This window comes from Kryptolebias marmoratus, linkage group LG20 (assembly GCF_001649575.2).
Source record: "Kryptolebias marmoratus isolate JLee-2015 linkage group LG20, ASM164957v2, whole genome shotgun sequence".
In the NCBI taxonomy this organism is placed as follows: Eukaryota; Metazoa; Chordata; class Actinopteri; order Cyprinodontiformes; family Rivulidae; genus Kryptolebias; species Kryptolebias marmoratus.
This window is the reverse complement of record NC_051449.1, coordinates 17,257,063-17,281,225: the sequence shown is the minus strand read 5'-3', so window position 1 is coordinate 17,281,225 and position 24,163 is coordinate 17,257,063. Positions and strand designations below refer to the sequence as shown.

General features: G+C 39.7%; 2 protein-coding genes and 1 long non-coding RNA gene across 4 annotated transcripts in view; 1 reads left to right on the top strand and 2 right to left on the bottom strand.

The window, feature by feature from the left end:
* Positions 1-14,041: 14,041 nt before the first annotated feature.
* Positions 14,042-19,936, bottom strand: LOC108238582 (phospholipid phosphatase-related protein type 5-like). 2 transcript variants are annotated; one of them, XM_017420779.3, is made up of 6 exons: positions 18,825-19,936; positions 18,196-18,328; positions 17,645-17,895; positions 17,363-17,539; positions 15,970-16,113; positions 14,042-15,160 (listed from the first exon to the last, which is right to left on the bottom strand). In XM_017420779.3, exons 1-6 carry the CDS (start codon positions 19,026-19,028, stop codon positions 15,131-15,133), a joined length of 939 nt encoding a protein of 312 aa, XP_017276268.1. In that variant the 5' UTR covers positions 19,029-19,936; the 3' UTR covers positions 14,042-15,130. The 2 variants fall into 2 exon arrangements, with proteins under 2 accessions (XP_017276268.1, XP_037837747.1); XM_037981819.1 differs by having other exon boundaries at positions 18,421-18,964.
* Positions 19,937-20,297: 361 nt separating this feature from the next.
* Positions 20,298-23,653, bottom strand: tyw3 (tRNA-yW synthesizing protein 3 homolog (S. cerevisiae)). Its single transcript, XM_017420780.3, has 6 exons — positions 23,450-23,653; positions 22,275-22,355; positions 22,086-22,184; positions 21,267-21,338; positions 20,798-20,931; positions 20,298-20,718 (listed from the first exon to the last, which is right to left on the bottom strand). The coding sequence occupies exons 1-6, from the start codon at positions 23,615-23,617 to the stop codon at positions 20,448-20,450; spliced, it is 825 nt and encodes a 274-aa protein (XP_017276269.1). The 5' UTR covers positions 23,618-23,653; the 3' UTR covers positions 20,298-20,447.
* The window catches only part of LOC112450663, an 8,063-nt gene continuing 6,816 nt past the window's right edge, over positions 22,917-24,163 (top strand). Inside the window, exons 1-2 of the long non-coding RNA XR_005234564.1 lie at positions 22,917-23,133; positions 23,409-23,858. This is a non-coding gene — a long non-coding RNA (uncharacterized LOC112450663). The remainder of the gene's footprint in view (positions 23,134-23,408; positions 23,859-24,163) is intronic.

Below are 24,163 nucleotides of genomic sequence, written 5' to 3'. Positions count from 1 at the left end.
TTCGAAGTCCTCAGCACGGGGGAGACAGAGTTTATACTCTCCGTGCACACTTGCAGCTCTCCACATCAAACAGTACGAACTCTGATAATAACAAGAGTAGTTAATTTGTTTGTCTTAAACTTCTGATATCTATCTCCATGTCATGTGCTGTTTTCATCAAAGCTTTCAAGCGCCTGAGTGATTCATGACCTGTTAAAGGCTTTCGATGTCTTCGTGTTTTTTTTTTTTTCTTTTTTACTGGGAGTCTATTTGGACACGATCACTCAACGTGTTCATATATGCATCTTAAAGAACATCATAAATCCTTCCTCCAGACTCCGGGTACAGAATATGAACGAGTGTGCACAGGCTCGACTGGTTCCACACAGTCATTAAGTCTTTACAGATAGCTCATAAACATAATTTGTTGATAAGAAGAGGAGACGTGATGAGTGGACCTCAGCTTGCTCGCACAGGCGCACGCACACACTTGAGCAGCCTCTCTGGAACAACTGAGATAGGTTATCACAGGTCGTGCCAAACTTAAACAAAAAGGCAGATACGTATGAGAAGAAAAACGTGATCAGATGCATATGACTGAGTTATGTTAATTGTCTACCTGTACAACTGGGTAATTTGCTGCGTGCGTGCAAGTAAGGGAATGCAAATAAAAGGAAGAAGGAAACTTAAGCATAAGGCAGGTTCAGATAGGGTAAGACTGAAGTCATTCAAGGTTTTGAACTATATGTGCTGTCAGAAGTTTATATAATGACTTTAATTGGTTTATTTGAAATGTTCTTTTTCCAGGCTGGAATGATTACACAATATACAACTTCAATGATTTTTCAAAACACAAATTCAGTGCATTAGTTTGAATTTATAGTAGATTTTTTTTTTAATCCACAAAATGTAAGACTTATTTATATATACAGGCTTAAATATGTACATACACCCCCTCTAATATTTGGGCAAATATCCAAAAGCAAGTTGCAACTCGACCACACTCTGTTTGTATCCATCAACAAGCTTCTAGGATAATTCTGGCTGGATGTTTGACTACTGTCTGTGGCAGAATTGGTTGAACTCACATAAACCGGTTGATTTCCTGGTATTGACCTGACTGTTAGTCCATTTAGAATCTAGTTTTTATGTTTGTTTGGGACCATTGTCCTTATGGAATACCTAATGGTGTCGCTGTTGATCTGAGGTAACAATTTGTAGGTGGTCCTCCTTCATTGTCCCATTCACTTTATGTAATGCATCAGTTCCACAGCATAATGCTGCCACCATCATGCTTGACAGCTGGGACAGTGTTCTTAGTTCAGAAATCCTCACCTTGACGACTCAAAACATTGTTGTTGTGGCCAAACAGATCCATTTGTGACTGTAAAACTTTTCTCCAGAAATCATTTGGCCTGTCTATGTGAGCAGCTGACATTTCAGTCAACCTTCCCTTTTGGAGCAGGGATTTCCTTCTTGGTCAGCACCCTTTTAGTCTTTGGCAATGTAGAACTGGCTTCACTGTTGACAGTCACACTGGTGTTCCAGCTGTTTCCAGTTCATGGCAGGACTGAGCCTTGGTGAATCCTGTGTTATTCTTGAACATCCTAACCACTTTTCTTTCACCTGAGGGTGACAAATGAGTATTGGTCAATGCAATGAGTGATGTCAAACAATTTTTTTTATGATGCCAAAGATAAACAACCAGCCGCAGTGACTCATGATTACTAATGGGAAATTAATAGACCTCCCAGGTAAATGTCTGACTACAACTGTATTAGTTCCTGGTTTTCAATAATGAACCATGATCTGGGAGTAATGAATCCTAGACGTTTCTCTGTTCAACCATACAGGCTACTTTCAGATGAGCAATGAGACTGAAGTACTTTTCAAGAAAGACTAAAAAGTTTGTGGTATAAGTATAGATCAAGGTATGAGATAAAGACTTAAACACAGGGACATGAAGAAGGTGGGTACATTTTATAACATTATTAGTCTTGATTCACTTTTCTGCTTCAAATTTCATAGTCGTCTCATTTTTTTAGCCACTGAAATGCCGAAGGGAAAGGTAAACAGTAAAAATTAAACTGAGCACTGGGATCCCTCAAGGATGTGTAATTGGTTATTTGCTTTTCACTCTGCTGACACATGACTGTTCTTCTAAATTCAGCACCAACATGTCATTAATGTTGCTGATGACACAGCAGTATTAGGGCTCATGAGCAATGACAATGAAACATTTTAGAGAGCTAAAGTAGAACAGCAATCTGGTGTGAAGACAACAATCTGTCTCTTGATTTAAATTTGAGATTAGAAGCCAGTCGAGAGCATCCAAAACAGCTGCACCATGTTTAGGTATGGCAGCTGCTGGGTGACTGAGGAAGACCCTGCTTCATGTGGTGAGACTGGCTGAGAGTGTTATCTGGGTCTCTAGCCCCTCCTTTGAGTTTCTTTTTAGGGAGTATTGAAGAAAAAAAGACGAAAAAAAAGAAACATTCCTCTCACCCTGTCCGCAAGCTGTGTAGCCTTCTGTCATAAGGTGACAATGCATAGGATAAAAACTAATGTGTAACAGTTTTATTCCTCAGGCATTAAGTTTGCTGAATCTCCAGTAGCACGCTTAACATACAAGAGATTCATTTCATCATTTATTGTATTATATTTTTATTTCTGTGTGCTCAGTAGGATTATTTTCTTGTTGACGAATCACTGCCTGCACGGCAAAATGCACACATCACTGCTTTGAAAATAAATCTAAATTCAATAAATTGAAATTCCATTTCTCACTTTTTCAAAAAATTCTTCACAGTAAAGTTGAAAATGTAAATAGACATGCATTTACAGATGCCACATTGTAGTTTTAATTAGATTAAAGCTACTTAATCCTTAGTGAAATACACTGCCCTCTGGTGGTTCATTCTAGTAATACATGTGTCAAAGTCAAAACGTTTAACCATGATTTATGCTACATCAAAGGTGGTATAGTTGTGTAAAATGTCAAACATTCCTTATTAAACCCAAAAAAAGAATCAGCCATGCACATGACTAAATAAGCACACTGTTTGGTTTTCAGGGAAAAGGAAAAAATGTTAATCAGCTGATATGAACCACCTTTCATGTAGGGCTGAGTTTAGTGCTCATGTTATCAAGATCTCATAAAAAGAAAAATGCTCCAACCACAACTTGATGAGAAGGAAAATTTTAGTTTGAGCTGTGTGGCAAATTACACACAAAACATACATCTACACTACATCTTTGACAAAAAATACTGAATGCCAAAGGAGGGCATCCAAAGCACACCGACCATATACCAGTCATAAAAACATCACGTCATAAAAACATGAGAGTACACATCCTGAAACCTGAAATGCATTCATGCCACTTTGATAAGATCTGCCTCATAAAAGAATATGAATAGGTTGTAAACGTTTTAATTACTGTGTGTATATATCACAACTGTCATGGTGAAGTTGTGCAAGAATGTGCAAATCAAAAAGGGGAAAAGTAGTGGCATCCTAAACAAACACGAACAAGTCCTACAACGTGTTCAGATTTTCATCCACCCAGCTCAGAAAACATGTTCAGCATATGAGATAATTAGGTTTGCATGTTATATAAGGCCACACTTGACTTCAGCTGAGGTGTGTCTCGTGTAATTCGCTCATGGAACACCATCACACTGTGTTCTGGATGCAGTTCAAACCATTATGTCCTCTAGCTGTGACAAATACGTTACGCTTCAGTCGAGACAAGATGGGTGTAAAATCTGATTTCTGGCACATTAAGAAATAAGTATATTTGGTGTTTCAGAGAAATAATACCAAAATCTTAAATCCTTTTAGCTAAGTAAAAGATAACAAGTCAGCTGTTTAGATTATATAATATTCTCAGCTATGCTGAATGGTCATTCTGTGTTTGAGGTGATATACACAGGTGTTTGTTTACCCACCACTGCTACGCTGATATTAATTCCATAATGACACAAATACCTGTCAGTGTAACACAATACAGTCTAAATGATCACGCAGATGGATATTTAGAAGTTATTCAGTAAAACAGTGAGGCATATCATGTCTTTTAAACTGTGTTGCAAGCACAAACATCAGTAGTGTGTAAATATTAGCAGAGAAACTGCATTAGCTTTTGCGTTTCTTATCAAAATTTATATAGATGTTTCCTTTTTGTCGTATTGTGAGACAAAGAAGCTGCAACAGTATCACGCATGGCATTTTGATGTGTCATCTCAACAGCACAGTAAGAGTTGGTAAACTGAAGCATGAGGTATGAGGACCACAGCAGCCTTCACAGTTCATTTTTTTGTTCATTTATTCATTTTTAATCACATCTTGCCCACAGGTTCTTGTTAAGAGCTATGCACAGACACACCTATACCCAATTTATACTCACAATTTGGCCTAGCATGCATGTTTTTGGACTACCTTTTCTCCTCAGTCAGATATTGCGTGACTCAGTTCTGAGCCATACATCGTCTTGAAGTCATGTAATAATTACTCTGGCTGACTGTCTTTATCATGTTTCGTTTTGCAAAACCTGTTTAACATAGAATAATAATTAGTAGTAATATGCAGACACAGCGTACAAAAATAGTATTTTGTAAGCATGGTTATAACAGCTTTGGATGGACCATCTGATCAGTTGACACAATTTTAAAAATAATGTAATTCATCTAAATATAGTAAACTTGTCTAAAACACACAAACTCTGTTCTCCAACATATCTCTCTTCTCATATATCACTCCTCCTGTCAGTTCTCAGTTTTCAGCAGGTTTGATCATAACATTTCTCTCCCAACTATCTTCTGTAAGAGGATACACATAAGGATGTACACACACACACACACACATATGCAGGTATGGATGGCTTTTGTTACAAGTGCAACCTGATGGATCTTATTTTGAAGATTAGCAGGCATTATGGAGACTCTCCGTATGTGTGTTTGAATGGGTCTACGTGTGTGTGTGTGCGTGCGTGTGTGTGTGATGCACAGTGTGGAAGAACAAGTGTGTGATCAAAGCCAGCAGGTCTGTCTTCGCTGGAGGTCACAGGAGGTGACAGACAGACACACAGAGGAAATGTTCATGCAACGGCTGAACGTGACTCTTCAGCAGAAAGAATAAAATGTCTGCTCTTTGCTCGATTTTCCACTTTGGTCCCGAAAAGATAAAGATACATTTTATTTAAATATCAGCACAAACACAGTTAGGGTGGTAATTGTCAGGCTTAGATCAACCTGTCCACCAGGCCCGCCACTGGCTCTCACTTTGAGAATCAGCCAGTGTAAATGACCAGAACTAAATTTAAGTTTTATTTGTAGCCTGGATCATCACTGAACGTCTGAAAACTCAAACACACACTGCTGATCATATTGCCATTTTATTGTTTGGTTCTTGTGAATGCTGTTTTATGGCTAATATCTTAGCATTAAACTTGTTATTCTCATAGAATAATCAGCTAACCTCTACCACTGCTATTTACACTTGCAAATAACCATAGAATCATATTCAAATATAGCAACATAATCACATGGTAGTATTAACAAGGAACATATTGTTGTCCTGCTGCAGTCAAAAATCTCATAAAATAAGGGTTATTTGTGTTTTTTTTGTCCAGTTAGTGTCTTGTCTATTCTCACTGTGAGACGCTTGCAAGCTAGTTAAGGCAGACAATTGTGAAATTCTTCATAGCATCCTCCTTGTCACATCAAACATACCCTTCTTAACTGGGCAATCCGTTTAAGCTGCAAAACATTTAGCCTAACTCTGCGTAATGGGGCTGCTCCAGCCTGCCTGCACACACCTGTCTACTTCTTTTCACCTTTCAGCCGCTCTCGTGGCTTCATGTCACGTTATAAAAAAACAAAAAAAACGTGATTTCAGGATGATGGGACCTGGTGCTAGATGCCACACTCAAGCTAGAGTCTGCAGTGAAGACAGATATTTACACTCGAGTTGTCTAACTGAAATGTATGCCAATAAAAACATAAACCAAAATATGACCAAAAAAATAGTTGCTGAACCTGGCTAAATGTTTCTTATCTTGGATGTGGCACTTGACATATTATGAAGTGACAGCTGACTGAAACATTACTGAGGGGTAAAGGTTTCCATATGCTTTTAGTCCCAACTACATTGTTTCTCTTTCACCTGAAACACCTACTACCACTCCAAAAGTTATAGTCATTTTTATGTTTGCAGAAGTTGCTTAGCTGTGTCGGCCATCTTGAATGAAGTTGACAGGAATTAATTGGTTATCGATGCACATACTAGCAATTACTCTCTGAACGTTTTATATAAAAAAAACGCCCACTGGTTTTTGAGATATTTTGCTTACGATAAGGACAAATGAACACACAAACAGACATGGGCAGAAACATTATCAGCCATTCCCATGATGAGTTGGCAAGTCATCTAGTCATAGGTTATTTCCTGCATACCAAACTATTCACTTGTTTATTGGCTGCCAGAGTTCATTTTGATCCATTGGGGGGTAAAAAACTACACAGACCTATCTTATGAAATACAGGCAGTCTCCTTCTGTCCTCTATTCTATTCCTCTTTTTCCTCTTTTTTAAATTTACCATAAGGATCTCCCCCATTACACATTGATGTCATGTTAATTCAGGATTCACAGTGGAATAAGTGGGGAATGCTTGTCTGCACAACTGTAGGACAAAGTCTGCACTAGAGTATTGACTCTTCCACCTGTCCTCCTGACAAGTATTTCAGGCCTGGTTTTCACATTTGTAACCTGCTCGTTCCCAGCTTGGAAACATGTCGAGGCAGAGAGGATCCCTTTCTTAGGACTGACATTTCCTGATTAAAATAATTTCAAGCATCCGTGTCATTGCGGATTACCAGCTGGCATCTCGTTCCCTCAGTTACACACACACACACACACTCTCAGATGTTCACTGCACCGTGTCAGCTCCGCTCAAGCAGAGCACGTCAGTTCCACACAGGTACCTGCCTCGAAATCGGCCCCAAGAGGCAAATTCTCCTGCATGAACTGCATATTTGCAAAGGCCCTACAAGAAACTGAAAACCAACGGCTCATTTATTCTGAACTTTGAGGAGGATGAGGTTGGGTTTTAAAATCAAAGAGAAGACCAACATTATTTTTGGTGCAACTCAGACATCATAACCATCTAATAACCACAGAACATAAAAACCTCTCTAAAGCCTTGCCCATTATCCAACGCAACAAAAGCTTTTGTTTCTCACAATGCACAGGTCTTCTCTACGTAGAGAGACTATCCCTGTGAAAGCGCTGGCTGGTAGTATCAAATACTCAGTTAACACTACACGTCTAACCCCTCAGACATTGGATCCAATGGATAAACCACTAAATCACACCACAATAGCCGCGGACTCGACTCATTCACACAGGCCACATGAAAAGGAAGGAGAGAAAGAGGGAAGTCTAACTTCCACGGCTCAGGCCAGACAGACAAAAGGCTCAGGAACAGCACAGCCTCGAGACAAAATCATATGACACTGGCGCACAGGAAATCACCCAAATTGTCCTTTGTCTGGGACAACATCAAAATCCCTCTGCCTCCATGCAGCCAGCGAAGACAGGAGGAGGGAGAGGGCCGAGGGAAGATGGATGGGAGAGGGGGAGAAAGTTGGGGAAGTGGGAGGTGACAGAAGATGAAAGACTGTTTTAGTCTCTTTATGTCATAATGGATTAACACACATGAAACCTTTTCTTTCTTTTTTTTTGGCTGTGAAGCTGCACCTGCTGATATTTCCAGTTTCACTGTAACGCGAAGTATTCCCGCTGTTTTTTTTACGTCCTATTCTGCGAGGAGATTGTTCGCGTGTTCTCGAGGTGTTGTGAAGTTTGTTTTAGACGGGACACGTCATACTTCACGAGAAACTCATGTGCAGAATTCCTGAGAAGTCCAGGTAGCGTGAATGTCAACATTTTTGCTTTTCCGCATTAACCACACACGGCTATTGTGGAGTACGTAGGAGCCTTTAAAAAGGGGCATTATCCATCTGATCTGACTCACCTGATCTTATCTCGAGGAGCAGTTTATAACTAAGAAAAATGCAAAGCAATTTCAAAAGTAGGATTTCCTGAATTTATCTATATCACTGGCTACTTTGGATGATGAGGGTTTGAATAAACAAAGATCTTGTGTGATCTGTTAACACTCAGAGTAGGTGGTGGGGATGAGTCTCAGCTACTGCCACATCAAATTTGAGGTCAATATCTGTAAAACAGAGAGTTATAGTCACTTTTGTGTTTGCTAAGGTTGATTGGCTGTGTTGGCCATCTTGAACCGGGTTGGCTCTTGTACATTCAATGGGAACTTTCTGAGAGTTTCATTAAAATCTGTCCTTTGGTTCATGAGATATTTTGCTAACAGTCAGACAAGGTTAACTCCAAAGTTTTGAACATCTGGTGTGATCTGTTGGTGCTCAAAATAGGTGCTGGGGATTAGTTTCAGCTGCTACCAAACCCAATATTAGCTTAAAATACAGCATATAAAACTGATTTCAGCATTCTTCTTCTTTGCTCAATCATGGAAAAACCTGAGCGGACATGATTGAAATGTATGATTCAGTGAATGTTGTACTTGATCAAAGAACACCTTCCATGAACCAGAATTATAAACATGAGCCCTGATCTGAGTAAAACTATAAAAATCCAGGGGTTTCTGAGAATGGCGAAAATATTCATGAAGGCGAGAGCGTGGAACACAACGTCCAACGTACCAAGTGGTCCGTGAGGTTCTAACCCAGTCTACACCTTCGCACACTCCCACCCTTTTTGCTTGAGAGGTGTATTTGAACAGGTGAGTACAGTCAAAGAGTGGCGTGCGTGTCGGCAGCTAGACGTCCTGTCAGCCACAGCCTGAGGCGACACCACTTCTCATCCATCCTGCCACACAGCCCGCCCGGACAGACGGCGCTCCTCCGGCCTGCTCCTTCCTCCCTCGTGTCATCTATGACGGATTAACTTTCGGAGCCAACCCAGTTCAAGATGGCCACCACCGCTATTTGACATGAGCCAACACAAACATGGCTCAGTCAGTCTTACAGATATTGATCTAAAATTAGGCGAAGTAGTACTTTATCAACACGTACTTTGAGAGCCATGCATTGGGCAACTTCTTTGCAACTTTGGCAGTAACTGTTAGAGTCAACACTGATTGTCTGTTAGCAAAATATTGAACAAGAATAAATATTGAAACTCTCAGAAGGTAATCATCAAATGTGCACACACAACTCATAAGATGATCTTAGTCTAAAACTCTAGGCATGAAAAGCAGCAGGCTGTATGCATTCATTCAAGGAATGCTGAACCTTTAATTCACATATGTTTTCGCAAATGCACTAAATGGAGGAAGTTAATTTCTTTTGTGTAAGATGTGACAATAACATTTAGGACAGTATGTAGTTTGTGGTTGGGCTGAAATGTGTCTCTACTATTTTTTACCTGTTGTATAACCCGTCATGTGATAATAACCTTAGTTATTGTTCTTTATTTCAGGTGAGATGAGGTATTAATGCAAGAGTTTCCAATAACAACAGTTGTGTTCACCATCATTGGTCAGTTATATGGGAAAAAAAACAACAACATATAAACACCGCTGATGCAACTCTTAGATCGTTATTGAGATTATGACAATCTGAGCATGATGCATTCTGAAAAAAGGCAGATGTGGCAACATACTTTGCAGTATGTTGCACAATGTACCAAATTCAGTGCTTATAAAAAACAATAGTTTCTTGTGAACTGCAGGACCAAAACAGCCGACAACTTTTACAAACATGTTACTCATCAGCTGAACGAGCTGTGAGACAGAAACCTGCAGCTTATTAAGCAACAAGCATGAAAAAGAAACTTTGCCAAAGCATAAAACAAGGCGTAAGTAAAGTTTCAGTTGCTTTATTGTGTGGTGTTTGATCATTTTCATTTGGTGTTTTTGTAATTGCAAATGAAATTTAAGATTTTTCGGAAACCTGGCATTTATGTAATGTGTTTTCTCCAATAGAAAGCAATTCCACATTTTTTACCTGTTCAACTGAATACTAAAATTCTGTTGTCACAAACTGCATAAGTATAAAAGCATTCTTATCACCATTTGGCTGTAACACTCCTGTTTAATTCACAGTGTTTGAGTCATTAATCCCTGCTCAGAGTGCAAAGTACACACACCCAAACTCTCATTGACTTCCATTGTGTTGGCGCTTTGAATTCTTTCTTCAAAACTGGAAGTGAAGGGACTTTTTCAACCTTGTCATTTCCCCACATAAAGCACCATAAGAAAACAAAAGTGAACATGAGTGAAGATCAGATGGTTCAGAAATTCTGTTTCATTCCGACTTACAGCTTTTGCACCGTAACTGTTTGTTTGAGGCTTAATTTCTACTTTGTGTTTCTGTCTGCATGTCTCTTAAAGACACAGTCTGTGATTACCATGGTGACCACCATACTTAGCTTAACATGTGTAAAGTCAAAGTAAATGTAGCAGGAAATTAAAAAAGACTTTATTTGCTTTTGTGGTTGCATTTATAACTAGCACATCGAAAAATATAATGTAGAACTTAATGGCACCATGGGAACAAATTATCTTCTGAGTTTCAGCTGCAAAACATGCTTTATATGCAAAAAAAGCCTGAATATTTGCATGTAGATCAAACATTGAGGAGGTTTAAAGTTTTCTTCCATTTTCATCTCACATATAAGACTTCCAGAAACACAGAGCTTTTTTTTTTTAAGTCTACTGTTTGTCCTTTAAGAGTTTCCTAAAGTCCTTTCTACATGATTGCAGTTAATGGTTTCTGTGCCAGGAGGATGTGTGCACTTGCAAATTCACCAAAAACAGCAGGACTTCAGTCCGTGTGTGTTTTAAGCCTAAACGCACTAACTAAGCATTGTTTTGGTGTTTGCTGAGTTTACCCGTTTGCTTGTAAAAATCTTGCCAACAATAACAGCCGCTCTGGACACTTCCCCTTTGACAAACTGACGTCTCAGATGCGGGTTTAGGCCGTGGATTAGTTTCTGTCAGTTACAAGTGTTACTATCTGATTACTGAAGGGTCATCCACAGAGGAGTCGGGGGGGGGCTCCTCAGGACAGGAAACAAACCAAACTAACTGAACTCCAGCAGATAGCCTGAACTACAATTTATGAGTAGTTTAGGCATGTGAACAGATGCAAAGGAACTTTTTCCTAATCAGCACTGACAATTGAAGTTAGTTTATTTATCAGTTTAGTTATTTAAACGGTTCCAGACTCATACAGCTTCTTTTTCACCTCATTCACGTTACACAAATTACTTTACAGAGGATTTCCTGTTCACCCTTTTTTCACACATATGCACACATACACATACCCTTCGTATGTGTCTTTGGAGGATGTATATAAAGCACTTTTCTTCTCACTTTTAAAGCAATGAGCATATTTATCAAAGTGAAATTGGGGTTTGGTGGCGCAGTACAGTGTCTTGCCCGAGGACATTCTGGCGTGATGCAAGACAACCCCTCTACCACCATCCTCAGAAGCTGTCAGCTTGATTAATTCTGTGGTTGCTTATTATTACTGGCTGTGGGCAATTATGTTGTTGCCCTGTGTCTGTGTGTGTTCATTTATTTGTCTGTTAGCAAAATAGCTCATGAGCCACGGGACGGATTTTAATGAAACTCTCCGAGAGTAAGAATTAGATGCTCAACTACAACTGATTAACTTTTGGAGTCAGCTTGATTCATGATGGCTGCCACAGCTAGTCAGCCTTAGCAAACACAAAGATAGCTGTAACTCACTCAGTTTTGCAGATATTGAGCTAAAATCTTGTGTGTTAGTAGCCGAGAGTCTTCCCCAAAACATACTCTGAGCACTAACAAATCACACAAGACTTTTATTTAAAACTTTGACATGTGTGGCTGTGGGTAAATCCATTATTAATCATTTTGTGGCTACAGCCTTCTAACAATAGGTCCCAGTCTCATACTCAAACCTCAAACGGACTGGTCCTGACTGGATCCTGGAGCTGCCCTCTCAGACTTGAATCATGTCTAAATGTTTGCACAATGAGCCTTACTTGCTGACTTCTTTTATGGCAGCTTTTTTTCAAAATGAGGCTCGGTTGTGTAAACTCAGTTCAGTTGTGACTGGAGCTCTCTTACGGTTCGGGGGTAATTTAAAAACTTGCACATCATTTCAGACCTGGAACAACATTTCTGTGAAAAGTTCAAACGGAGCTCCGGCTTTAACCTGCGCCCTGCGTGAGCGGAGGTGCCTGTGTGCTGTCTGTCACCTTTTGTTGATTTTTACTTGAGCTCCTTGCTGATTACAGAAAGCACCGTGCAAACAGAACCTATCATTAGCTTACAGTCGGGCTTTGGACAGATTAGTTGGGCCTGCGTACAGGCCTGCTCTTACCTAATGTATTATGTTGACATCGTTTTGGTCAAACTTGCTAAGACACCAGCTGACATTGCAATGACTAGAAGAGATATTAAGAGGTTAGGTTGCACTAATTAGCTTTAAATGTGGTGAGTACACTGTCAAGTATGTTACCCAAGTTTAACTCATGTGTTCTTGTCGCTTTTTGGACAGACTAAAGGCAATCAGTAGTAAAAAAGGGCTTAATTTCATTGTGTCAGCTGACATGATTGTATATTCAAACTGACCAGCAACGTGTTTTTTTTTCCCTGCCACCCCACCTAATGTGTCAACAGTTTGACTTTTCTTCGCACCAGGCAGGTGGGATTAACGTGGATCCAGCTCAGAATCAACACAAGTAAGGCTGAGGTTGTTTCTTCCTACGCAGGAGCAGGATGTGAGCTTTTGCCTTGAGTTTGCCTCATAAGGAGTTGAGTGGTTTTGAGTATTTCAGCAAGTGGTCTTGTGAGCGATAACGCACCTGTAGCCGTCGTGTTACGTTGCATTGTTGCAGATCACAGATTGTTTTGTTTGTTAGAACTGTTAGGAGGAGTTTAAAGCTTGTCTTTTTAATGAAGAGTTTCTGTTTCTTATCTCATTAGAAATAATAGTGATTTAGCTGCAAGCTAAGAGGTTAAAATACATCAGTTCTTTCTGACCTGATTTGGAGAGGAAATGAGTCTCCCAACTGACAGACAGACACACACACACACACACACGTACCACACAACCCTGCTAGTCCATTATCTAATGTTGTCATCTCTCCCTTTCAAGATATGGTGATCCACTGGCAAGACCCCCAAACCCTCCTTTTTGCTTCACACACACATACACACACACAGACAGGGCCAGTGTTCTCCCCTGGGGCGGTTGACCAAGATGAAAGGAGGAGCGGTGAGGGCTTACCAGAGGAGATGAAACAAATGACATGACCTCGCTCCCCATCTTGTCTTTCGCTCTGTTTGGTCCCTATATAATCTGCTGGTGTTTCCTTTAGGCATCAAAAATACTCCTCTTCTTCTCTGATGTGCTTCGAATCAGGAGGGAATAATTCATCGAAAAACGTATTAGATCAACATCTGTAAGTTTTAGTTTATGTGTCTCATTATGTCTCATTGTATGACACATGTTTATGTTTATAGTAAATAAGGTGCTCCAGCCTTACTGGTTCCAGGTTTGCAAGAAATTTGCATCTAATAAATATAAGAATGCTAAACTGTATTTAAATTGAACTCTTTGGGTGGTCTGATACATGCTTACAGGGCTTGTCATCCTGTAAAATATCAGAAATGAAAAACAGGGGAGTTCCACAATGTGAAAATGTAAAACCTTAAAGATAATGTTCTGAACGATTCAAACGTGTCAAACAGCCCCACCTTGTGGACGTTTAAAGTTACTGCAAAGAAAGCATTTACAAAGTTGGGAGTTTGATGACAAAATTGAAAGACTACCTGAATTAAAGCAGTTAAAGCAGTACTAGAATAGAATAAACCTATTGTCCTCTAAAACAGAGAGATGAAATCAATAAAAACAACAATCACAGATCATTCTTAAACAATATAAAATCAAAAATAAATCAACAGTAACAGTAAATTTAAAAGAAATCGATTTATATCACAGTAAAATTCTAATAATTGTCTGATTGAGTCCACAGTTTCCTGTAGAAGTCACTGGTGTCGTCCCCAAGAAGGTCCTGCATCAATGTCCCAGAAAGGAAGCAGGTCGTTCATAATCATACCATGAAAACTTTTGTAGCTGGAGCAGTTGAACGATAAAAAAAATAATAGTACCTGTATCTGTGACTGTGTTCTAGTGTTAGTACTAGTACTTCATTCAATGTCTCATTCAGAAGCACAGGCTTTAAATTTTAAAAGTTCTGGAAGATTAAAGTCCGAACTCAACTTTTTAGCCTCTTAGGCTACTTTTATTTAAACACATAAGAGAGAGAATCCATAAAAAATAACATGAACAAAACAATTTGTAACTTATTACAATAAAGCAATAACAGACAAAGAAGAATAGATAAATTACAAATATATATTTACTACAAACGATAAAATTAGATGTGTGATCAAATCACCAAACAACAGTAAAAACTACAGCCTCAGTGCAATGGACAAAGGTTCCTCTGAGTATTTTAAAAGTATTTTTGGTATATGGAATTTGATGATTTCACTCTGTCAAAAAGATGGAAAGAAGCTGACATTAAGTCCTGTCTTTCTTTGAATAATGGATATTTCTGTTTTTCATGAATAAATGAATACCCTGCCTCTCTTAGTCTTTGTTAGGGGTAAAACTACGACCACTAATCACTGGTAAAACTAGCACCATTTTGCCTTTAAAGTCTACCTTAACCTATGGATTGCTATGATAATCTGATGTCACACAGTTCAACAAAAATACCACATGTCACATTAAACAACAACACAGTTTGAGGTGCTACAGGTATTACAACTTTCAGCAGAGCATCAATATATCAAATATTCCCTTGTGTTTTTTAAACACATCATATGTCAGTGAGAACTCTCTTGGTATTATGTTGCAATAACATTAGTAGTTCATTTGCACCAAGCTTTTTGAATTTCTTATTTTGGATTAAAGTGGTAATGACTGTTTCCAGATGCTGACCAAGATATTTGGAGGTTGTGATCTGAATGAAAACAACAAAGTTTTTGAATCTACACTCCCCTTGCTTTTATGTTACAGGTAAGTAGGGGGTGGATGGGTCATAGTCATGTGACTTCAGTGAAGGCTCGTGGGCTCTAAAACAAGACAGGAAAACAACATTCAGTGCAATATGTTCACAAATTTTTAATGCATGATTTTTTTTAACTGACAAGGTGCGTGAAATCGAAAGCCATTAAGACTTTTTGAAGTAGGGTTCTGTGGAAAGGTTATGTGCAAATAATATCTTACCTGTTTTAGGCAGCTTTTTGAATGACCTCAGTTTGAAGAAAGAGTTTAATTCTTGCTGGAATGACAAGCTAATGGCAAATCTGAGTGAGGCCAAGGCCAAAGTGGATTGCTGCTGTCTTAAAACAGCTCCAAATATTAAAAGAAACATAACAGTTCATGCAAACACTATTTTAGAAATCTTTATATCATCATCATTATTGCAGTTTTTATTCTAACAGAAATGTTGTCATGTTCCTGCAGGAAGTAGCCAAAATTGCATATGAAGTGCTACAACTGGCTACTTCTATTGTTTGAAACTCCTACAAAATTTTATTTAAATACTGCAATGTTAGTCTGGCAGTGATGTGAAAGTTTATAAAATTGCATTTAGATGAAGGAGCATGACATTTTTTGAGCCTGAAGATGTTTTAAGACACTGTTAGCTGGTCAGAATTAAACTTTTTTTTACCCAAAATAAGGTTGTTCAACAGGTAAGATATTGTTTGCTTTTAATCTTTCTACAAACCTTCACTTTAAAATATCCGAATGGCTTTAAGTCATGTCAGAAAATCAGCAGCTGCAGACTCGTTTATACTCGTATTGTGGGTTAAACTCATTATTGGATGGCATTAAATCAAAAACCTCCATGTGTGAAAGTGTAATATAAGTCATTTACCTCTGATGTGACATATTTATCACTGGTCTCCACGGAGTGATTCATGTGGGGAGAAACCTCGTCTGTGTCAGTTGTTCCTACATCTGAGTGGCTCACAGGAAGACTCACACGTCTCTTTTTGAAATACTGGACCACAAACACAACCTAGAAAGAGAAAAAGAAGGTAAGGGAGTCAGCCAGTGTAATCATTTAAAATGATTCATCCCACATGTGTTTATGTGTTCAAAAATTTGTAAGAATTGAATTGTAGATCAAAAGGAAAGTCGGTTACCACACAAACAATAGGTGACCTTCCCCCTAAGACCTGTCTCAGGGGGCTGAGGTGCTTTACTGGAACTGCAAGGAAGCCAAACTTCATCTTTTGTTGTTTCAATCGATTCTATGACCCAGCTTTTTGTCCCTGCCAAGACTGTTTCATGTGACTTGTTTTACAAAAGAAGTATTCAAGTTCATCCAACCCATAACATGCCTGACGCACATGTGGTTAACTGAGTGGGGCCGTATGTGTACATGTGTGCAACCTGAGGCATTTTTTTCCATTAGACCAGAGTCTAAATATATTTGGAGAGATTATGTAACGACATACAGCTGAAAAGTGCGAGGCCGACTCTCTGGACATGGACCTGAGAGTTTTCTTTTAAAGCTGATCTGACAGATCTGCACTGGGTCACAGTTGACATCTGAGCTGTTCTTCCATGTTTGATTAGGGAAGGACTGGGGGGCGGCTGAGAATGGACACAGGAGGACCTCAACATGACTCGTAGGCACATGTCGTATGGCTGTGCCATGATGGTTTTCTAGACCACTACTACTGGTAACCTGAAGTCATGCTCAGTAGCTTCTGAGACCATGCTGCTACAAGCACCACACACACACACACACACACACACACATATTACAATTTCATAGTAATACAGAACTGAGATTCTTTGTTAAGAATAAAAAAACAAAAAACGGCTTCTATTCTGTAGTTGAAGACGTTTTGCTTCCCATCGGGCAAGGTGTGACTGGGTATCATGATAGCCAGCCATTTTCCCTCTAATTCACACCTTCATGCATGTGACCAAAACATCTCTCTGGGGAGTTAGGTAAATACCATAACTACTGTCCAATAGGAGGGGAGTGAGCTTAATCTGCATGTGAATTTAGTTGAGTAACGGAGCATCTCATGGAATTTAAAGCTTGGAATTTCCCTTTTTCCAGTTTTGAACAGAGAAAGCTCCTCAGATGGGAAGCGAAACATCTTCAACTAGCATAGTAGTTGAGTTTTTAATTATTTATTTTTTTTGGATTTGCCATGTCCTAGATGACTGAGAGTCAAGACCAGCATGATGAGTAGTTACTGAATTTATGAGCAGCATTACTTTTCTCTATCAAATGAACATTAACTGACCAAAAAGATGGCAATACCAGCCCCAATGGCTTGTCCGGCTATAACGTCACTCCAGTGGTTCCGGTTTTCAGCCACTCTGTTGATGCCTGTCAGTGCAGCCAGACTGACCAATGAGAGGCTGCCAAATGGGCCCAAGAGATAGCTGCCAAAGGAGCTGGTGCAGGACATGATGTACATCTGAAAGGAAATATGTTCACAGCAGTTCTAAAATTAAACATTTGGATTCAATTTGTTCAGGGCAGGGTAAAACAAATTGGATTTCATCGAAACAAATTCACTCACTGCCAAATAAACAGCCGTGTACAAACTGAGAGCCGCCTCTTTGGAAGGGAACGTTTTTCTGGCTCTCGTGATGTCATCAGGATCACCTGTGCAGGCGTCTGTCTCCCAGACGAAGGGCATCGTGTCCTGGCAGTCGACTGCAGTGGAATTGAGCTGACAGACAGACAGGAAGTAGGGAGCCAGACTTCCTGTGACCAGCTGACCGGCACTGACAAACACATCTGTTGCGAACAGACCAAAAACATAGACCCCTGTGCAAAAAAAAAAAGAAAAAATCCACAGATTAAATTGTTTTAGTACAAATGGACATATGTGAAACCAGCATAACTGTTATTCAAAATAATCATCCACATCAACTTGAAGGTAATAATTATTAGAATATGGTCTGCAGTCCCACTAACTTAAAAAAAACGAGCATGCATCGCTGCTCAGAAACGCCGAACTAAATGACCAGCAGTGTGCAACCCAAGCTGAAAAGATAACATCATCATGCAGGACGCTTACTGTAAGAATTCATGTTACTGAGCTACTTTTTTTTTTACTGTGATTACCAAGGAAACGTGACGTCCTGCGCACCATAGGGTTCAAATAGAAACAGTCCCACATGACAACAATCTTCTCATAGTCATACAGGTTATTGGAGTGGGATTGAAGGAGGAACAGAAACACCTCTACTCCGGAAATCTGTAAAAACATAAAAAAGACATTCAAGGTATGTTAAATACCCAACAACAAAGTCAGGTCGGTGCTATGTATGCTCAAAAACCATTGAGGACCTGTAACAGCACGGACATGGGGAGCCCAGTGAGTTCCTAACATGAGCCTGAAGACCCCACCAAGACCCTGCGAAGACCAGCCACCTTCATCCAACTGTGAAGGAGGCTTAAGCTTGAGATTTTCCATCAGCCAATATAACTGAGAACATTTCACTGACATTTATTATTTATAGTTGGTACTCTGATATATCATTTTAGGATTGATTAGTATTTCATTGAATATCACAAAATGAATGTATGACATTCTTGGTATTGTGGGAATGTAATTTGCATTGTATCATATGGCGAGTTAGCCTGTGACTGTAGTTTAAAGCATAACGCAGCTAATCAAAGCACAGAGTCAACATCATTACATTTATTTGTCTTTAACCACACAAATATAACTTCTCCTTGTGCCAACTTACAAGTACGACTGGCAATCCGCTCACCACGGAGTACAGAATCACAGGCTGTACTCGGCTGTCCTGTTCAGGTCCAGGGTCGGGTTTACTCAAAGCTGGGTCGTTGCAGACGAAGCCCTGCTGGGCTGGGCTGAAAGTGTCAGTGAACTCACAGTAGTAAACTAGCATCAGCGTCGCTGCCAGAATCACCACCTGAAAGTACAGCATGGTCGGCCGTCAGCAGTCGGAAACAAGAAATCTCCTTGTTTAGGAAAGGTGATAAAAATAATTTAAAAAAAAAATCCAGCCCTTTAAAATCCTGGATACTGTTGAGTCAAAGACTTCCTGGTATAAGCTCCTTAGGTTCTTTGCTGACCTAACTCAACATATTGCTTGTAATTCACCTATGTAACAGTTTATAGGAAGTCATTCAGATCTTCAGTCCACATCGAATCCCAAGACGTCTTTTAGACATAAAGAAAGTCAGCCCGGGTTGCCTCTTCTTGTGTCTCTGTGAGAAGAAACCCTGTCCTTCCGCTCCTGTGACTGCATGCAATCATATACTGTATATGTGGTGGTGCAGGGAAATCATTCTGTTTCACTGAACAATCTCTAAAGAGCCACTTACAGCCTACTGAACACAAACTCCTTTTTACAGAAGAGCAGAACAAGAAAAGAAGCCAAATTTAGAGACAACATTGAAGGCCGAGTCTGAAGAGATATTCAGCCAATAGTACTAGAAAGCAAGGCACACTCAAAACTACAGATAATTAAAAATCACCAGTTAATTAAGGATTTCTGACCATTTAGGGACAACAAAAAAGGCAAAGTGTTCAATAACAGTTTACAAATATAAAAAAGCCAAAAGTCTGTGTAGGTGGCATGTGACATACCTCAGATATTCTTAGTCAGTATGAGTAAGAACTGCTGCATGCACTATCTTAAAGGTACTCATTCCAAACTGTGAAGTCAAACATTAAAAAGGTTTTCCTGAACTATATTAATTGGTGCATTTTAAGGTTTACTCCAGTAGTTTCCAGATATACTGATATGCAATTCTGACATGCATGCACTCAATGTAAACAAAGCACATTTATTTGCATATTTTACTCAAAAGTGTGAATGGTTGTTTGTCTAGTTTGTCTCTATGTGTCCCTGTTATGGACTTGCGACCTGTCCAGGGTGTGTCCCCCTCTCGCACAGTGACTGCTGGAGACAGGCACCAGCTCCCTGTGACCCAGAAAGGAGAAGTGGTTAAAGAAATGGATGGATGGATGGAAATCTGAGCATTAATACATGGTAACACATCAAAACAGCCAGACTTCTCCATCCCAAGCAGCTCTTCCACTGATGTCATTATTGTTGACCTATTTTCAATCACTTCGGCTGATTCTGTAGGTAAACAAACATGTCCAGGAGTTGGCAGCCATTCACAAATTTTTGAATTTAAGGACACATTAAATATCGATGTGAGGAAAAAAAAAAAAAAAGTGTGGATTTTGTTTCTTTATTTATTTGACTGGTCTTCATGACATTGCAATGAGTACTTTTAACATCTAGATACAAAAAGTGCGTTTATTTATTTAATTAAATAAAGCTTTTCATTAACTCTTGGTTCAAGTCTGTGATGTGTGCAGAGTCCCAAGTTCATGTGAACAGACTGATGCAGTCATCCAGCTCTAACGGGCTGCTGTTACTGTCACCATGGTAACCGTCGGTTTCATGTTGTTGTCTCCTCCGCCTCCGTTGATACGTGTGAGTTTCGCTCCTCTCCCCCTTTCCCTCCTCTTCCTCTTCTTCTTCTTCCCTCCTTTCTGCCTCCTGTATGTGTTGGGGATCTTGTATTTCCTGTGAGCCAGACCCGTCTGGGGGGTGAGCTCTCTCTGCTGACAAGGCTGACTGGATGTTCTGGTAGAACCTGGAACAGGACACGGTTTGGGACTTCAGCTGACGTGAGACTATTTCACGCGCACTGCGTCGTTCTCAGCTAGACTGACCTGTCTATTCGTCTGAGGTTCTCATCCATCTTCTGATTGGCTATTTGTGTTAGGAAGCGGATGTACTCCTGATCAACGAGGAGCCTTCCACTGTGGCTCAGAGGAACCTCCAAACCATGGGTGCTACGGACGGCCTGGGAGGAGCCAAACAACAAGTGACATTCAAACTGATACTTGCTTTAAAGCGCGACGATTGACAGGGACTGAAAATTAAATGCACAAGCTGTGGATATTACATGATATTCACTGGCAAAAACAGATTCTCTCATTTTAAAAACAAATGACTGGCAGATGATGCCGATGGAGTGCAAATCAACCAAAAGCCTATTAAAGATAAATCAACTCTAAGTATTACAAAACATGATTTGACTAAAGAACATCCTGTCTAGTCTGTAGCATATTTCTGTATTTCCTTCTTGCTTGTAAATCAATGGCAGAAAACCCGATTCCTATCGATTTCAGGGCGTACCGAGATGATCTTTCCAGTCTTGCCGACAGTGAGTCCAGAGTTCCTAAAGCCTGAGTTGATGGCCACCGAGTGCTGCGGAAAAAAACATCATGTTACAACCACACTTCATTTATATCACTTTGCTTTTTGTTTTTGATTTACTACTTCACAACACAGTCAGTAATAGTTGTGAGGGGGATTGTATCTTTAATGCTTTAAAGGCTGCAGCGGCTGCGGTCTTGTAATCCTGAGATTGCAGGTTCAAACCCTGGTTGCGGCAGAAAGGGCATCCGGCGTAAGACAATTGCCAAATCATTAATGCAAGTTTTTTTTTGCAACCCCTGAAGAAGGGAGCAGTAGAAAGAGCTTATTTTATTAGTAGTGAGGGGTAAAAAAAAAAAAGATTTCATTCTATGAAATTGTGGTTCCCTTCCTGTAATCTAAATGCATTCTCAAGCTAACCAGACAATTAGAGGACAAAAAAGTAGGAGGCCTATAAAGCAATTCATTACATGTGGAAAGGGAAAGGAATTTTCTTGAGAAAAAGAAAAAAAGATGAGAAGTACATCATTTTTCAGTCGATTAAAGTCTCTCAACCTGTGTTACTTTTATCATTTGCTATAGATTCAACTCCAGTTTCAGTGGCCCTGAAACAAGATGCTGGTAACAAAGTGTCTAAATTTAAGATGTGTATCACAATACCAAAGAATTCCTTGAGCTGAGCCTTTTTCCACACTTAAATGATTTGAGTTGGAGTAAACAGCCAAACAAACAAACAAAAAACCATGACTTTGGACTGAAAATTGTCTGAACTAGAGTCCCTCTGAGTGTCCCTCTCACCAGCAGCTGTGCGTCTCCCAGCCACCGGCACTGAACGTGCAGCACGGCGGGCTCGAACTTCAGCACGGCGTCGCCGCCGGACCTGCTCAGGCCGGACATCTGGAACACATGATGAGGTAGTCGCATTCAGACCATGCGTGCATCAAAGTGATTTATGAGAGCAACAATAAAACGACCACTCTGTCTCACCAGGTCATCAAAGGTGCACTTGTGGTGAGAGACAAACAGCCAGACACAGTTTTGTTTCTGGACACCACTGCTGTCCGCAGCCTGCAGAGGGAGATGTGAAACAGGTGAGTTACACAGGGGAAATTATGTTTGTGGTAGTTTAATGTGTTCATGTTAGAGGAATCCTGAAAACCCTGTAATGTGGCACAAGTCGGTGCAAAAGTCCTGAGCTGCTCATTCCTTTAGGTTGCTTATAAAATGGAAAATAGGTTGTCCTTTTACTGCACTGGCTAAAAGCTAACAATACCTTCTAGTGTTCATAAATCTGTACGTTTTTGATAAGATTCCTACTGCTAATGGTTGAACTACACCCCTCTGACAGTGACCGAACTTCAATCATGGCTGAAATCCAAACCTTTTTCTTCTGGTTTCTTTTCTTTTTGGCAGCTTGCCTTCCGTAGAGGCCAGTTGTTGAGGCTATAAACCAGGGGTGGGCAGTCCTGGTCCTCAGGGGGGCCACTATCCTGCATGTTTTACTTGTTTCTCTGCTCCAACACACCTGATTTGAATCAATGGCTGATTAACAGGCTTCTGCAGCGCATGAGGAGGTAATTTAACCACAGAATCAGGTGTGTTGGAGCAGGAAAACAAGTAAAACATGTAGGATTGTGGCCCCTCAGGACCAGGGTTTCCCACCCCTGCTATAAACAGTACCCAGATCAGTTTAAGAATAAATCTCTCAGGTCTACACGAATTCCCTCAAATTTATGCAATCACGTTTAGGCCCTCTTCATGTGCTGTATTTTTTCCTTTTTTTTAACCATGCCTTTTGCCCAGTTTCCTGGATAAGTAGAGGACACACTACATGTCATGATCTCAGGTAATTCCTTTCCTTTGGGACTCATCTTGTTGGTGTAAATCTGACTTTAAATATGTTACTTTGACAGTTTTTGTAGTTTAACTAAAGACATAAGGACGCACTGTGTTTGAAAGGCTGGTAAAAAGTGAATAAAGTTGTTTAGTTGCCTTTTTCCTCGGGAAATGGTCAGATAGAAAGACTAGACTGACAACAGATAAGTGCTACAACATATATATGATTACATGGAAGCAAAATGTAAAGTAAAGTGGCTGCTCGTGACTGTCATGTAATTCCAGGGATATGAAAACGGTGAAGTCGGGAGAAAAGCCTCTCTGACCCCGTCGATGAGGATGATCCTTCCGGAGCAGGAGCTGGTGGTGAAAAACTCCTCACAGCTGTTGAGCAGAGATACAACATGTTCGATATCTTGATCCACGCTGCCCTTCTTACTCAGGTCCAGCTTCTTCAGACACTGTGTCTTCCACTGACTGAACGTTTTCTCCATGGGTGAAACACGCGGAGAGTAATTTAACAAACTGTTCCCTCAGGAGCGAAAACAAACTGCGCGAAGAGGGTTTCAAACGTAAAAAATAGAAATATTCATTTTTTTTTTCACTCTATTCGACATCGTTCTTCTTCTGTCGCTACTACTTCTTCTTCTTCTTCGCTGCAGGGAAGGGCAGAGACGAGTGGCGCAACACCGCTACCCAGTGGGCAAAAGTGGGAACTGTTCTCAAGAGCAGCAGGTAAATAAAACACTCTTCTTTAGGACACGATTCTGAGATATTGGAGCATTTCTTCATCTAAGAATACATTTTATTCAAATAATGCTTGGAATAACTTCATCCAAGGCTTATATATATATGTATATATGTATATGTATATGTATATATATATATATATATATATATATGTGTATATATATGTATATATATGTATATATATGTATGTATATATATGTATATATATGTATGTATATATATGTATATATGTATATATATGTGTGTATATATATATATGTATATATATATATATATATATATATATATAT

Coding starts and splice junctions, on each gene's coding strand:
- LOC108238582 (XM_017420779.3), bottom strand. CDS start 19,028: ATGCTGTACTTTCAGGTGGTGATTCTGGCAGCGACGCTGATGCTAGTT. Junction 16,114..17,362: donor CTGGTATTGCCATCTTTTTG/GTCAGTTAATGT, acceptor TTCTCTTTCTAG/GTTGTGTTTGTGGTCCAGTA. Junction 15,161..15,969: donor ATAAATATGTCACATCAGAG/GTAAATGACTTA, acceptor GTCTTGTTTTAG/AGCCCACGAGCCTTCACTGA.
- tyw3 (XM_017420780.3), bottom strand. CDS start 23,617: ATGGAGAAAACGTTCAGTCAGTGGAAGACACAGTGTCTGAAGAAGCTG. Junction 21,339..22,085: donor TGGGAGACGCACAGCTGCTG/GTGAGAGGGACA, acceptor TTTTTTCCGCAG/CACTCGGTGGCCATCAACTC. Junction 20,719..20,797: donor AACCTCAGACGAATAGACAG/GTCAGTCTAGCT, acceptor GTCCTGTTCCAG/GTTCTACCAGAACATCCAGT.